This window comes from Panthera leo, chromosome C1 (genome assembly GCF_018350215.1).
Source record: "Panthera leo isolate Ple1 chromosome C1, P.leo_Ple1_pat1.1, whole genome shotgun sequence".
Taxonomy (NCBI): Eukaryota; Metazoa; Chordata; class Mammalia; order Carnivora; family Felidae; genus Panthera; species Panthera leo.
Window position 1 is genome coordinate 52,333,016 of NC_056686.1, and position 17,092 is coordinate 52,350,107.

At 40.4% G+C, this 17,092-nt stretch overlaps 1 protein-coding gene across 1 annotated transcript in view; it reads left to right on the plus strand.

Moving 5' to 3' along the window:
• The window catches only part of ROR1 (receptor tyrosine kinase like orphan receptor 1), a 329,138-nt gene that overhangs the window by 186,376 nt on the left and 125,670 nt on the right, over positions 1 to 17,092 (plus strand). The window contains exons 6-7 of the mRNA XM_042948610.1: positions 14,279 to 14,566; positions 15,247 to 15,277. Coding sequence (XP_042804544.1) covers positions 14,279 to 14,566; positions 15,247 to 15,277 — 319 coding nt within the window. The remainder of the gene's footprint in view (positions 1 to 14,278; positions 14,567 to 15,246; positions 15,278 to 17,092) is intronic.

Consider the following 17,092-nt stretch of genomic DNA (forward strand, 5'->3'; position numbering starts at 1 on the left):
GCCTCGCAGAGTCAGGCCAGGGTAGTGAAAATACACAATGATTTTGTCTTTGAAGGCCCTGAATGTGGCTTGGTTCTTCCTCAAAAAGGGCTTCCTAGCAGGGCTGAAAGCAAACTGTTGCCTTTGCATGGTGCAGAAGCATCCACAGGCTTCCGTCGCGAGGATCACGCATCATGCTGATGCTGAGGCATCTCCTATCCATGGTATTGAAATCGCACAGATGACTTATGATGTGCTCTGTTTGCGTTGGCCCACAGCCCAAACTAGAAACATATCTCTCAGGCTTGGCCTTCTAGATGCTATCTCTGGTAATTTAAAAGTTCATTATGCAGGCCCACTCATCCTGTCCTGCTACAGTTAGGGTCTGTCAGCATTTTACAAAGGCTTATAACCCACCCATAAAGGGGGAAGAATGCAGTTTTTAGATTGCAGGATGGCATGCAGGGCCTGAGCCTGAGAGTCAAAAACTTTCCTTTGTTTTTGTTGTTTTCAAGTTAGTACTTTTCTAAGTTCTAGGGAGGCAAGGTAATAGCTGATGGTTTTGCTGGTATTATTTAGTTTGGTTTTGAAGGGGTGTGAAAAGCTGCTAGGCATGGCTTGAAATGTAGATGTACCTCACATCGGAAGAACTCTTAAACCCATGAACTTACTTATCATCCTAGCATTCAGCTGAGGATGGGGATTTAATTAAAATAATTACTACTTTATAGTTAGGATCGATGAAGACCAGGAGAGTCAGAGATAAGGCTGGGAATATTTCTCTAAGATGCAGAGACCAGTTCTCAAGCCAGAATCTTGTGTCCTTGTGAATTTCAGCTGGATGGGATTGATTATACCAAAGTCAAGTCACCATTCTGATGGTTAACTGTGTTTCTGTTCATCATTTTAAAGTATTCTTATTATTTCTAATTTTAAATGAAACATACATGTGACAAATATGAATACAATAACCCTAAAAATATAAATAATAATAATAATAATAATAATAATAATAAATAATAATCACAATAATCCCCACATAATGAAAATGATTGAAAATTGCAGTACAATAAATTGGATACTTAAATAAGTCACAGAAGTCCAAAAAAGTTTAAAAGTCACTAGAGTAACCTTGTTGGCAGTTGCCAGTGATCCCTTTAGATACCTTGCTCCTGGAGAAAAAATAAGGGTAAGTAGAGATCATGGCATCTTTGGTGTTTAAATGAGATGTCATCTGGATGGATTCAGGTGAGTTGATAATGGAAGAGGTTCTTAATGACAGTAGGTTATCACATAGCAGATTGAAAGGAGACAAGTTGGAAGTGGGGGCAGGAGAAGGTGTCAGAACTGGATTTCATCCCGGCCACGCCAGACATGGCAACACTAAAACCTCTATTAGCTTTGGTATCTTCCTTAAAATCGCGTAACAAAAACCTATATACATCACAGGGTTCTGTGAAGGAAAAAATGTAATAATATATATACATATATATATATATAAAGTGCCTGATAGAATCAGTGCTCAACACCTTTGTTCCTTTCTCCCTCCACCTTTATTAATTATAGTTGGGACAGAAAGCAGTCTAAATGCTGGAGCCCAGCCATTCTCATTCTGTGTAGATCTGAACTACTTAAGAGGGAAAAGTAGTTTCTCTGAGCTTTTAAGAGGCCATTTACATACAATTGGCCCACTTGTAAAAATGACCTATTCATTAAATCAAGCCTCTAGGTAGCAAAGTTTTCATAAACTCCTTTGAGTTGCTGTGTATTTACTGTGCTTTCTAAAGAAAGACCTATAAAGGCAGCTGCTTTTCCCCCATTAGTCCAGATTTATAGGAGTTTTTGCTCTAAGTGCACATTTGTAGAACCATTTCTGATCTATATGCATTTGCTCCCCAGAAAGGAGCTGTGTATTTGGCTGTTTGTTGTCTTTGGTACTACAGACACCCTTTCAACCTCTCTTGTTACTCAGAGGTCATTCAGCCCAAGCTCAGCTTGCTGCCTTAGTACTTGAGCTCTCAAGAAAAGGTGAGTGGTAGGCCCAGACCCAGCCCAGACCAGCTCTTTTTTTCTTTTTGACTTCTAAGCATCTCATCGTCTGCTCTGTAGCAGGTTTGTTCAGCCAGAAAATATTTACCTTCGCTGAGGTATCTTCTGTGCAGTAACGTCTCTGTGTTTGTTTCTTCGGAATGACAGGAATTGTAGTGGAGAATCCTCCTGGAGATTGTTGAACAGTAAAAACTGGGCTTAGCAGGAAGCCAGGTGAAAATCAGTGGTCAGACAATGGGGGTTGGAATTACTGCAGCCAAGTGTTCTCCCGTTGACTGTTTGGAAGAATGTTTGGGAGGCATCTAAAAAAAAAAATGCTTGTACATGGACTCCACCCAGGATCAATTAAATTAGAATCTCTAAGGATGGGACCTAGGCATGGGTGTTGGTTTTGTTTGTTTGTTATTCCCCAGGCGACAGTGATGTTCTGGAGGGTTGAGAATCTCTGGCTGTAGCTAATTGTAGCTCCTTGCAGTGAATACTTTGGAGGCGCCAGAAATTGATTATCTCATTTGACCCCCACAAGAACATTAGTGAGGAAGTACAATTATTGGCCCCATTTTACAGTCAGAGAAACTGAGGGGAGGTGTTAAGTACCAGCAGGTGAGAGGTGGGACTCAGCTATGAAGCCAAGCATCCAACTCCAGAGCCATGTTCTTAATTACCATGCCACAGGCCATTATTATAAATAGTGCCTCCAGTGGGAACTAAGTTCCAGCAAGTGGGGTCATCCAGTGGTCTCGAGCTCTCTCCGTACCTTCAACTTACCGACCTCCTGCTCCCCGTGTGTTCGAGACTTCCCAGCAGCCCCACGTCAGATAACAAACTGCGGTTATTCAGAAGTCCCCTGCTATTTCCACTGATTTTTATTAAATGCAGCTTGTGGCTCCAACTCAAGAATGTGCAAGCCGATTTAGATTATGTTGTGCATTGAGTTTATTAAGATAAAAAATATTTCCCGAGATAGTGAGTCAGAAGTATTTATGGTGAAGTGTGCTGAAAGTGAATGCAGGTTGATAGCGTGAACAGAATGTTCTCTCAAAGTCAAATGCGATGACCTAACTGTGTTTGGCAGCCTTCCTTTATGTTTAGCTAAGCATTTTATTTCATGTTGGGGAGCCTCCTCCCTCTTCTGAGAAGGATCGGTCCTGTAGGAGACCAGGATTTTGGCATGTGCCTCTTTGATACCAAGACCTAGGCCCTAAGTCTAATTGTGACTGGCTCCCCGGCTGACTGGCTGGGTTGCCATGGCAAAAGACCATTAAACTCTTTATATCTCAGTTTCCCTCACCTGTCAAAATGAAACTATAACTCTTGGCCCCACCTCCCTCCCTGAGGAGAGTGGGAGGGCACTTTGAAAATTAAGTAATAAATGTTGGGAGGGATTTGTGGATGTGACGTCTTGTCAAATGGGTAAGTAATAAATGGGGTGTCTCCAAAGCTCATTTGCCCGAAATACACTTGAGCCTTCCATTTACTTAATCAACCAGCCTTTATTAAATGCCTACGAAGTTCACAATAACACATGGAGTGCTAAGGGGAATACAAAAAGGAAAAAAGGAGGAAATAGGGTCTCAATTCCCAGAAAGCTCATAAACTAACTTCTTTTTTCTCACAGTTCACTTTTTAGGTTGATTAAGCATCAGTGTGAACGATGCCTGTACTGTATTTTAAAAAGCTCATTCTCAATGGTGACTTCTAGTTACGTCATATGTAACTGGTAGTGATTTAGTTGTTCTCAGTGCCGGTGGGTATTGTCACGTGCTGGATGGACTCATAAAAAGGGCAAGAATATTCTGTAGTCCTGGTTACGGGAAGTGGGGGACCATGAGAGACCACAGTCTGGGTTTATTGAGAATGGTGCATTGGCTAATATATGGTCTCTTGTGTCCAAAGGTCTGGGTCTGGGTCCTGGCTCTGTCACTTTCTAGCTGTGTGACTTCAGGCAAATACTTAACCTCTCTGTGTCTCATTTCCTTATCTCTAAAATGAGGGTAATAATAGGGTCTAACTCATGGGATTGTTTTCAAGATCAAGAAGTTAATGTGTACAGTGTACTTAGAATGGTTGTCTGGCACCTTGTAAATGCTCCAAAAGTGTTAGCTATAATCATCACTTTCTACCGGTAATGGAGGACATGGTGGCACTAAAAGAATACTAGTATTTCATTTTCCTATGTTACAAAAATATCAAATCCTTCTTTTTATTTAGAGTCCCAAAATTTGCTCAGGTCTTTGCCCAGATCTTTGTGGGCAGTGCCATAATCACTTAGAGTTGCCCCCAAACCCCAAGCTGCTTATTCAGAAATGGGAAGCAGGCCATAGAGAGAGAGGTCTCTGGCTTATGGTGCACAGGGTCTAAGCTAAACTAGTTTGTTCTGAGAGCTTCATACCGACCCAGGGCCCAGATGGGCAGTGAAGAACAGCTGTCAAGCGTGACAGAAGGAGCACTGCGCTTGGAGTCCAGCTCCTGGCTTTGCCATTTGTTGGCCGGGATAGGTCTGGGATAAGTCTTTAAGTCCTCTGAACTGCAGTTTACCCATCTTGATTACACAAAAGCAATGGTTAGGCAGGGGTTCCAGGGTGGCTCAGTTGGTTAAGCGTCAGACTTCGGCTCAGGTCATGATCTCATGGTTCATGAGTTCAAGCCCTGCTTCGGGCTCTGTGCTGACAGTCCAGAGCCTGGAACCCGCTTCAGATTCTGTGTCTCCCTCTCTCTCTGCCCCTCCCCTCCTCAATCTGTCTCTCTCTCAAAAATAAATAAACATTAAAATTAAAAAAAAGAAAAGAATGTCTTTGATGAAGGGGTGTCTGAGTGGCTGAGGTGCAGTGGCTGAGGTGCCTAGGTGGGTCAGTTGGTTGAGCGTCTGACTTCAGTTCAGGTCATGATCTCATGGTTCGTGAGTTTGAGCTGCACATCAGGCTCTGTGCTGACAGCTCAGAGCCTGGAGCCTGCTTCAGATCCTGTGTCTCCTTCTCTCTCTGCCCGTCCCCCCACTCATCCTCTCTCTCACTCTCAAAAATTAATAAACATCCAGGGCACCTGGGTGGCTCAGTCGGTTGGGCAGCCGACTTCGGCTCAGGTCATGATCTCACGGTCCGTGAGTTCGAGCCCCGCGTCAGGCTCTGTGCTGACAGCTCGGAGCCTGGAGCCTGTTTCGGATTCTGTGTCTCCCTCTCTCTGACCCTCCCCCGTTCATGCTCTGTCTCTCTCTGTCTCAAAAATAAATAAACATTAAAAAAATTAATAAACATTAAAATTTTTTTAAAAAGAACATCTTTGATGAAGCAGTACTAATGATTAACTTAATTAAATCTTGACCCATGAGTACCTATCTTTAATATTCCATATGGCAAAATGGGTACCCAGATGTGCTGACTGCTGAAATACTATGGCTGTCGCAAAGAAAAGCAGTTGAGTTGTGAACTGAACTGCCCACTTTTTTACTTAAAAAAAATGACAGGCTGAGAAAGACAAATACCATATGATTTCATTCATATGTGGGATCTGATAAAACAAATGAATAAACAAAGAAACAGAAAGCAGAATCAGATTTATAAATATAGAGAAAGGACTGATGGTTGCGGGGGGTGGGGTGCAAAACATGTGAAGGGGAGAGGGAGATACAGCCTTCCACTTATGAAATGAGTAAGTCACAGGAATAAAAGGTACAGCATAGGGAATATAGTCAATGGTATTGTAATAGTGTTGTATGGTAATAGATGGTAGCTGCACTTGTGAGCATAGTATAACATATAGAGAAGTTGAATCACTATGTTGTACACCTGAAACTAATAGAACATTGCTTGTCAACTATACTAAAAAAACTAAAAGATTGACAGTCAAACTATGGTTAGTTATTTTTGAGTATTCTTGAAAATGAACAAAATAAGCCTGCCACTTCAAGTAAATAGGAGATAGTATTAGCCAATAATAAAATTTGAGCTTCTAAGCAAAAATTAAAATTTTGGAAAACTCCTAGCCACCACCATGAGCTTGACAACTTTCCAGTCTTTATTGATGAGATTGGTGGTGATATTAACAAAAATGATTTTTCTCTACTATGTAATTAAATGTGTTCACATTTGGAAAATCTACCTAATTCAGTTTACCCATCTTGGCAATTCATTGAACCAATGTTTTTTAAATGGGCAATTCATGTGTTACAAAATTGTATGTGGATAAAAGATCTTTAAAGTGCAAGATAAACCAATCCATTTTAACGTAACAGGTTATGAAAAGTTCACTGATCCCTATCAGATTCACATCACAACTAACCTTTAAGAAACTACCACTTGTTAAATTTCAGTGTAGTATCACAGAAGAATATTCTAAATTATCTGAAAAGGCTATTAAAACACCCCTCCCCTTACCAGCTGTGTAAAGCCACATTTTCTTCATATACTTTGACCAAAACAACCTATCTCAACAGATTGAATGCAAAAAGAGGATAATCCAGTTGTCTGTTCTTAAGCCAAATAGATTCACAATGATAGAAAACAATGCCATCCTTCTCACTATTTATGTGTGTATAAAAAATATAGTTATTTTTCACTGAAATATATTTTTCATGTTAATAAGTAATGAGCTTATTTTTTAATATTTCAATAAATTAGTAAACAAATGTTTTTAAATTTTCTCTTTGAGGTCCTCAATATTTTAGAGTATTTAACGGTCTTGAAACCAAAGGTTTGAGAACTTGTTTCCTAGAACACAAAATTAGAACATCTAATTTTTTTAAAGACTATTCTTTTTAGAGCAGTTTTTAGGTTCACAGCAAAATTAAGAGTAAGATACAGAGATTTTGTATATACCCTCCGCTGCCACTCATGCATAGCCTTCCCCATTATCAACATCCTCCCACAACATCATACAATTGGTGAACACATCATAACCACCTAAAGCCTATAGTTTATATTACAGTTCACTCTTGGTGTTGTACATTCTATTGGTTGTAATGACATGTACCCCCCCCATTATAGAGTGCCCTAAGAATCCTCTATGTCCCGCTTATTCATTCATCCCCTGCCTGCCCCCCCACCAATCCCCTGGCAACCACTGATCTTTTTCTATCTCTATGATTTTACCTTTTCCAGAGTGTCATATAGTTGAAATTGTACAACATGTAGCTTTTTCAGATTGGCTTTTTTCACTTAATAATATGCACTTAAGTGAAATAAGTCAGTCACAGAAAGATACCATATGTTTTCACTCATATGTGGATCTTGAGAAACTTAACAAAAGACCTTGGGGGAGGGGGAGGGGAAAAAAGTTTACGGAGAGGGAGAGAGGCAAATCATAAGAGACTCTTAGATACAGAGAACAAACTGAAGGTTGATGGGGGGTAGGAGAGAGGGGCAAGTGGGTGATGGGCATTAACGAGGACACTTGTTGGGATGAGCACTGGGTGTTGTATGGAAACCAATTTGATAATAAATTATATAATAATAATAATAATAATAATATGCATTTAAGTTTCCTTCATGTCTTTTCATGGCTTGATAGTTCATTTTCTTTTAGTGCTGAATAATATTCCATTGTCTAGATGTACTACAGTTTATCCATTTACCCACTGAAGGTTTTCTTCAAGGTTTTGGCAGTTGTGAATAAATCTACAAACATCTGTATGAAGGGTTTTGTGTGAATATTAAGGCTTCATCACCTTGGGGTAAATACCAAGGAGCAAGATTGATAGATCATATGGTAATAATATGTTTAGTTTTGTAAGAAACTGCCAAACTGTCCTCCAGAGTAGCTATAACATTTTGCATTCCCACCAGCAATGAATGAGAGTTCCTGTTACTTCACATCTTCACCAACATTTGGTATTGTCAGTGTTCTGTATTTTGGCCATTCTAATAGGTATATAATGGTATGTTGTTTTAATTTGCATTTACCTGATGACATCTGATATGGAGTATTTTTTCACATGCTTGTTTGCCATTTTTGTATCTTTGATGAGGTATCTGTTAAAGTCTTAGACTGTTTTTAATCAGGTTTTTGCTTTCTCATTGAGTTTTAAGAATTCTTGGGGCTCCTGGATGGCTCAGTCAGTTAAGCGTCTGACTTCAGCTCAGGTCATGATATCACAGTTCATGAGTCCGAGCCCTGCGTCAGGCTCTGTATTGGCAGCTCAGAGCCTAGAGTCTGCTTTGGATTTGGTGTCTCCCTTTCTCTTGGCCTCTCCCCTCCTCCTGCTTTCTCTCTCTCTCTCTCTCTCTCTCTCTCTCTCTCAAAAATAAACATTAAAATTTTTTTTAAGTTCTTTGTATATTTTGGGCAACATTCCTTTATCAGATGTTTCTTTTGCAAATATTTCCTCCTATATTGTGGCTTTTCTTCTCATTCTCTTGACATTGTCTTCTGCAGAGCACAAGCTTTTTACCTTTAATGAAGTCCAGCTTATCAATTACTCCTTTCATGGATCATATCTTCTGGGTAGTATCTAAAAAGTCATTTTGGTATTCAAGATCATCTAGATTTTCTCCTAAGTTATCTGCCAGGAGTTTTATAATTTTGCATTTCACATTTGGGTTTGTGATCCATTTTGAGTTAATTTTTGTGAAAGGTGTAAGATCTGTGTCTAGATTCTTCCTTTTTTTTTTTTTTTTTTTTGCCTGAGGATGTACAGTTGTTCTAGCAGTGTTTGTTGAAAAGATTCTCTTTGTTCCTTTCTATTGCCTTTGCTTTTCGTCAAAGATCAGTTGACTGTATTTATGTGTGTCTATTTCTGGGCTCTCTGCTCTATTTCATTGATCTATTTGTCCATTCTTTCACACTATCTTGATTACTGTAGTTTTATATCAAGACTTGAACTTGGGTATGTCAGTCCTCCAACTTTGATCTTCTCCCTAAATACTGTTTTGGCTATTCTGGATCTTTTGTCTTTCCATATAAACTTTAGAACCAGTTTGTCCGTATCCATAAAATGTCTTGCTGGGATTTTGATCATAATTGCATTGAATCAATAATTTGATTTACTTGTACTTACTGTCCGTGGGGTCTTGAACAACTTTCTTACCCTCTCTGTGCCTTAAATTTCTGATGTGTGAGATGAGAATAACAACAATAGTTTGTAACAACACATGCCATAATAGTAAATACCCTTTCGGTCTTAACTAGTATCACTATCACTATTGTACCATCATTGTTGATGTTTTTATCATTATCATCATTACTACCAGTACCACCACTGGGAGACACAGTAACACAAAACTAGAGGGTAGAGTCAGCAGAATTGGAATATTTTTCTCTCTCAAGCCAGATTATACCCCACCTGCTACTGGCCAGTCTGCCAACATTTGTGGCCTGGGGAAGAAGGGAAAGAAGAATGACGTGGCTCAAGCACACATTGTCAGAGGTCAGAGCCTGCAGTGGCCACACCAAACTTTGGGAGTAGAGAAGAGAGTGGATCCCCGAGTGTGGTCCACGAGGCTGCTACAGAAGGATCCAGCTGGTTCTGGAAAGAGAATGGATTGTAGCCAGGGGCTTGTTAACAACAAGACTGATAGTAATGATACAGACATGCGTTTTTATTTTATTTTATCTTATTCCAGTCACAGAATGCTTTCATGTTGTTTAGGCCAAATGTTGTTCTGATGCTTCTAGTCTTTGCCAAACTGAGGACCAGACCATTTGCTTGTTCTAAGTGAGCAGCTACAGATGGCAAACAAATTTGAACATTATTCTTTATCAGTGAAAAGTTAAAACCAAATTCCCTGCATTTGTGGCAAGTCTCCTTTGTTCCGTAAACACAAAGATTTGTTTACGCTTCCTTTGTTCTCTCTGGACATATACCCCTTGGGCCAGCTACTACACTGATTTCAAGATGCCCTGTAATCCTCCTTTGTATTTTTAGGTAGATTTTGTATAGAACTTCATGGACAAATTAACCACTCTTCCCTATTAGTTATTAGTTATGTGATCTCAGGTAGGTGACTTCACCCCTCATGTGTCCTTTGCTGTAAATCTGCCAGACTTGGCCAGGCACCCATCAGTTGGATGAATGATCACCCCCTACTTTTATGAATAAGATATTTGTAAGAAAAAGAAAAGAAAAATATAGCTAATAAAATACCAGAAACTCACATGCTGCTTGGGGCCAGACCTGTCAAAGCACTTGCTATGTATTAATTCATTTAATCCTTGAAATAGCCCTATTAGGAAGATACTAGTATACTAACTTCACAGATGACAAAACTGAGACACAGAGAGGTTAAGTAATTTGCCCAAGGTCACACAGCCGATAAGTGGCAGATCCAGGACATGAATTCAGGCATTCTGGCTCCAGAGTCTGTGAAGGTTGATTTTGTGCCTTAGATCAGCCCTCACTAATTTGTTTTCAATACATTTAAGTACACCTTCACAGGGTACTTGAAAGACTATCTTCCTTTATGGAACTCTCTGGTTCTTGCCTAATTTATGTTTTTAGAAGAAAAAACTTAAAACTCTGTGTGCCTGTGCTTCTGGTATCATGTAAAGTAATTGCAGTTTAGAGCCAAAGACATAGTTTAAAGTGGCAGCTCACCTTTTTATATGATATGTGGGCTTGGCCATAAAGCTTGCTGGGCTTTGGCTGCAACCACTTGTCTGGGAAAATGAAAGAGAAGTGACTTTGGTTTTTGACTAAAACTCAGCAGGTAATGTTAACCCTTGAGGCATGAACCCAGCAGCTATTACCCTGGCCTCTGGGGAGTGTGGCTTGGTGTTGGGTAGCTTCAATATTGAAAGAAGGTAGAAATCTGGGAGGGGAGAGCCAGGCTGTGGAGGTACCTAGGTGATGACACCTCTCATCACTCTGGAGACCCCTCCAGCTCAAGGCTGGACCCATCCTATTAAAGGACAGAAAACAGGCCCTCAGGGAGAAGGGCTTGCCAGGGAATAGGCAGGGGAAACTGATATCAGGTCAGGTGAGTTACCTGGCCTCTGGAGGGAAACCAGAACAATGGCTGAAGCTTAGACCCATTAACTAGACAACCCTGGCAGGACTTAAGGGCATGTGGGTGTGTATGTGTGTCCCCAGCTTGCTCTATTTTAGGGCCGAAGTTTGAAATCTGTCCCCACCCCCCAGTGGGGCTCGAGCTGCCAAAGCTGTCTGGTGGAATGGAAGTCAGAGAGGTCTGGATTAGACCTCAGTTCAACAATGTGACCTTGAGCAAGTCACTTAACCTCTCTGGTCCTAGGTCTCCTCATTGTAAAGCAATGACAACAATTCCTCCCATGTGGGGCTATTGAGCGGGTGAATACTGAGGTAAATCCCCTGGCATACTATAGGATTCTAAATAGTCTATCTGTTCTCACTACTGTATTGGCCACCTGGCTCAATTGAACTTTAAGTGCTTGGCTGAGCCTAAGAATTAAAGGCCATTAGTGCTGGAGGCTCTGGGGACAATGTGCAGCTCTCTGAAAACCATGGGGCCAGTCAGTGCATCTCTGAGATTTCCTCATCATGATAATTAATGCTTCTTTCCTACTTTACCAGATTGTTAGAGGAGAACATGAGATTGAGTAACCTGAAAAGTATAATACAAAAATTGTTATTATAAGAAGAATCACAATGACAGCGATTAACATTTTGAGTACTTACTTTTTTGCCCCGCACTAGTTTAAGTGCATCCCATGTGTTACCCAATTTAATTTTAATGCTCTAACAATTTTGCCTGATTTATTATTCCTATTTTTTTCAGTTGCCTCTGAAGTACTCAGAGGTTAAGTAGCTTGCCTAAGTTCACTCAGATAACTGGGGGCAGACCCAGAATTCAAACCCAATCAATAGAATTTCAGAACCTGCCCAATGGAGGATTAGTCACTATGTTTATATTGGCATTGCTATCTCTATGTTTCTTTTCTACAGAGGCTACAAAGTTAGCTATTCTCTAGGTAGGAGATGGGTCTGTGAAGCCATGATGACAGCACCATAAAGTCACCTGTTAATTAATCTGTCTAGTCTGGTCGTAGCTCAAACACCTTAGGAACACATGTGCGTATATCTATCAGCAAACACATTCACAGATTGAGTATATATGTATATAGATTATAGGAACAATATCAGAGATAAAGATCAGAATATAAAGAAGCAAGGCATTAGCAAACTAATTTATGGGCTTGTGATTCTGTTATGAAGCATAATTATTCAGTGGTTTAAGTGGGATGAAAAGTGTCATTACAGTAACACAGTGAGTGATAGTCATACTTAATCTGTTTTCTACCACTCACATATGATAAATGTCATTCACATGTGTGACGTCCTTCTGTGGGGCTGCCTAGACTTTGACATTTCTCCCCAATCTTTTTGTGGAAAATTAAGGTAAACAACGAGTCATTTATTTTGGACATTTATGAAAGCATTTTTATAGGAATTTGGGTACTTAAATTAACACCTTAGATATCTCCAAAAAAAGGTTATTTTTCAACAGAGTTCCATTAAATTCAACAAATCTATGCTCTGCCTGTGCTGTACCATACAGTAGCTACTAGTCACGTGTGGCTGTTCAAATTTAATTGAAAAATGCAGTTCCTCAGTAGCTTTAGTTACATATCATGTACTCAGTAGCTCACCTGTAGCTAGCAGCTACCATTTAGACAATGTAGATTATAGAACATTTCCATCATTACAAAGAGTTCTATTGGACAATGCTGCTAGACAGTAGGATACACTGAAGATGCAGTGATGACCAAAGCATTCTAGGGGCGCCTGGGTGGCTCAGTTGGTTGAGTGGCAGACTTCGGCTCAGGTCATGATCTCGCTGTTTGTGAGTTTGAGCCCCGCATCGGGCTCTGTGCTGACAGCATAGAGCCTGGAGCCTGCTTTGAATTCTGTGTCTCCCTCTCTCTCTGCTCCTCCCCCACCCATGCTCTGTCTCTCTCTCTCTCTCTCTCCTCTAAAAATAAATTTAAAAACATTAAAAAAGAACATTCTAGATGCTTGCCCTTGTGGGTTTATAGTCCTGCAGAGAGGACAGCTGTTTAATAAGCCATCCCAGGTTGGGGTTCAGGGAATTACAGGGGACAATGCGAGGGAATGGCAGGGGAGACCTACCCAAGAATGGCTGGTCTGGGAAAACGAAGCCAAAGAAAAGTCCTTATATATGAATAAGCGACCAATTAAAAAAATATATATATTGAACTTAATTTTTAAGTAACAAATTATTTTCTCTGCAACTGGATTCTGCAAGTAATATCAATGTGAGGTTTAAAATGTAGTATTGAGGAATATGCTTAAATAAAATTTATTTCATTTTTAAAATGTTTCACGTAATAAATCTCTAAGAAGCCAAACACAAAGTGTACATACAGTATGATTCTATTTGTATGAAATTGTAGAACAGACAAAATTATGATGATAGAAATCAGAGCTGCAGTTGCCTAGAATGGAGGCAAGGGTGCAGGTGGAAGCAAGGATTGACTACAAAGGATCCTAGAGGTACTTTCTGGGATGTTCATGATGCTCTCTCTCTTGGTAAGGGTATTGGTTACATGGATATATGCATTTGTCAATACTTATGGAAATGTATACATTTAGATTGGTACATTTCCTAAAATGTAAATTATGTCTCAATTAGAAGTTGAATCTATAGAATTGTATATTGTAACATGTTAATGGTTGATATGAGTAACATTATGGAAATACTCATTGCCTCATTACTTCGTCTGCCAGTGACCTGGCTGGCCTTTGTAACGCTTATATCATCACTGGCAAGAAGATTCAGCATCCTTCTTGATCTTGTGTCGTGTGGATGTAAATATGTGCTCCTGCTTTTCCAGTTTTTCATGCTTTCTTATCAAAAGTAGATAAACTGAAAGAATCTTTGCCAGAATGTTAAGAATGATGTTATTTGGGAGCAGAGAAATTAGAGGTGAATTTTGCTGCTTTTTCTTCTTCACTGTACTGTTTGAGTCTGTAACAAGGCACATGTATATTTCTATACTTTGAAACACAAAATCTCATTCTGTCTTGGCTTAGAAAGTACATTTACTTATCCATGAGTTACTATATAATCATTTGAAAACTTTGGGTTTTAAGCGGTGGTTAGTATCACATTTCCTTGTAAGCAGCAGACTCCGTGGATGATTGTTTAGCAGTCGTGGGGTCTCAGTAAATGTAAAATTTCATGCCTTGTCTGTCTCCACTATGCCTCTCCTGTTCAGTTTCTCTCTGGTGCTGGGGCACATTGGAGTGGATTGGGGTTGCCTGGAGATGCTCGTTAGCTGTCTGCCCCTCTCATCTGCCTCCTTCACCCTGTGCTCACAGATTCTTACCTGACCCTTGATGAACCGATGAATAACATCACCACGTCCCTGGGGCAGACAGCTGAACTGCACTGCAAAGTCTCTGGCAATCCACCTCCTACCATCCGCTGGTTCAAAAATGATGCACCTGTGGTCCAGGAGCCCCGGAGGATCTCATTTCGGGCAACCAACTATGGCTCTAGACTGAGGATTAGAAATCTTGACACCACAGATACAGGCTACTTCCAGTGCGTGGCAACAAATGGCAAGAAGGTGGTTTCTACCACGGGAGTCTTGTTCGTCAAGTTTGGTAAGCCACCTCCTGCTGGGGATGGCCTTTGGCCATCATTCTCCCAGAGGGTGAGGAGGGAGGGAACGGGAACACACTGAGAATGTCCTATGTGCCTGGCAACCCGAAAGCTGGTACAGATGCATCCATTTTACAAGTAAGTAGGCCAAGACCCAGTAGTTAAGTAGCATGTGCGTGGTTGCCCAGCTGGTAAATAGTAGAGCAGGAGTGGAGTCCCGATCTGTCTGATCCCAGACCCCTGCTCTAAACCACCATGCCAGTGGGAGAGAAGATGGGAAGTTCGACACATGTATGCCCTTTCTCTGTCAAGATGCCATCAAAGACTCCTGCTGTCCCAATCCGTGTGATCCTATAACCAATCAGCCTCCCCCTGCAGACTCCCTATGCAGCGTGAGGATGCCTACTCTAGTGACTCATTTGTTAACACTTGTCTTAGCATTTTCCAGGCCCTGAACTGTGTGGGGTATAGACAGGTTCTCACTGGTATGTTTTTTTTTCTTCGAGTGGTTGTGGGGAACTGAAGCAAAATAATAAATCCCAGAAAAATAAATATCACCTCAGGGTGGTTGAGAACTTCAATCTGGAATGGTTTGACTGTACCCACACTTACCCTCCAATAACCTAGACTGACTGTTTTTTTTTTGTTTTTTTTTTTTTTTGCTTTCCTTTCCTTTCTCCAGGCCCCCCTCCCACTGCAAGTCCGGGATCCTCGTAAGTACATTTATCTCCCTTCTTGTCACTTCGAAGTGTTTCTCCAAAGGTTTTTAGGGCAAAGGCAAAGTTGTCCTCTTCTTGGGCCAAAACACTGTTCCAGATTTCATTCCATTTTGCCCTACCCTCATTCCATTTTGCTTTTTCTCTGATATGAAGATTCACAAGAGACCAGCACCGGCAGTAACCTCAAGTGTGGTCATGTTGGTTGTGAACATGTTGATGAAAGCAAATATCTGCTTACATTTTCTACTTTAAAATTAATCTAACATTTAGTTGCCACAGTGGATTTGGTCACATCAAACAAGAAACAATACCGTGCTGGCTTAGGTTTTTAGCCTGAAAGGCTCTCTTCTGTGTATCTGAGAGTGTTGCATTCCTGATGCTCTAGTTATCCAACAGGCCAACAGTTGGGTGATCACCTTATTTTTATTGCCTTAAAAGAACCCAGAGACAGAAGTTCTGACTCACATAGGGGAAGAAAGCCCTGTGCCGGGTTTGAGAGTTACACACAAGTTCGATTCATTTTGGGTCCTTTGTTACTGGAATCTAAAGATCTCACTTCTTAAACTGATGCTATTCTTGATGTGCTTGCTCTTTCCCCTGGCTATGGTGTTCTATTCTTTCACTGTAGGAGCATCCACTTGGGGCATTTTTCTTTATATTTTTATTTAGGTGGAGAGAGCCATTTATTAAAAACCCTTGCTCTGCAAGAAAATATCTTCTTCTGAAGATACGCTTCCGAAGTAAAATTTATTGGGGCTCTACCATGAGAGCATCAGAATGTCTGACCTAGACTACACCCACAGCAAATATAACAGCCACTTAATTTGCTCTAATCCCCTCTGTGCCACTTAATTACAGTGTGGGATATTTTAATATATTTGTGTGTGCCTGGAGGCCCAGTGGCCCACAATCCCATTAATAAAACAGGTAATGGGTAAAAATAAACATTGGCCCTCAGCCACACTGTTCTGTTATTTCATCAGCCAATTAAAGGCAACTGTAAAAGAGCCTTTAAAATCACCCAAGTGCTAATTGCATTCTACTCGTCTAGGTAGAAAATATTGATTGATCTTAAAACAGGTCTGAAGTTTTGGTTGCTCTGCTTTGCATTCTCGAAGTTTATCTTTTTTTTTTTTTTTAAATCTCACTATTGGTTGATATGTGGAATCCTTTTGAAGTCTTATTTCAACTGAGATTAAAACTTTTGTTACTTGCTGTAAAAATGCTTCCCACCCTGGTGCCTTATTTGTTCCTATTAATTTGTGCTTCAAATGTGGCAGATAATCTGCATCCAAGTTTGATGAATGCAGTTCACTAATCTGCCTTTACTATGAAGCACTGAGCAATTGACGTCCTACCTGTTGTATTTGCATCAGAGAATTACTTTTTTATTATCAAAATTATTTTTAAACATGTATATGTCCTTACTTCTTGAAGTTTTCATCCTGCCTTTGTTACCATCTTTCTGATGAGCCCAGTCTGAGTCTCTCATGGTTTTCAATTTTATACAAAGATAGTGTACCGCTTTCACGAGCTGATATCTATGGAGAAGATATTGATGTCCTTAACGATGCTCAGCCACAGCTAAAAGTATCCTTTGATGTCAGGCCCCCCTGTTTCATGTTAGCTGTCTGATTATCCATCAGATTAGTAGCAGGAGCATGAAATGTACAGTTGCCATGTTAGCTTGGAGGGAGCTACAGTAAAATACAATCGAAGTTGGAAATCCCATGGGGCCTTTTGCAGGACAGTCTACATACTTGTTTTGACATTGCCAGTTGGCGTTTTGATGGACTTTTTTCTCTTTCT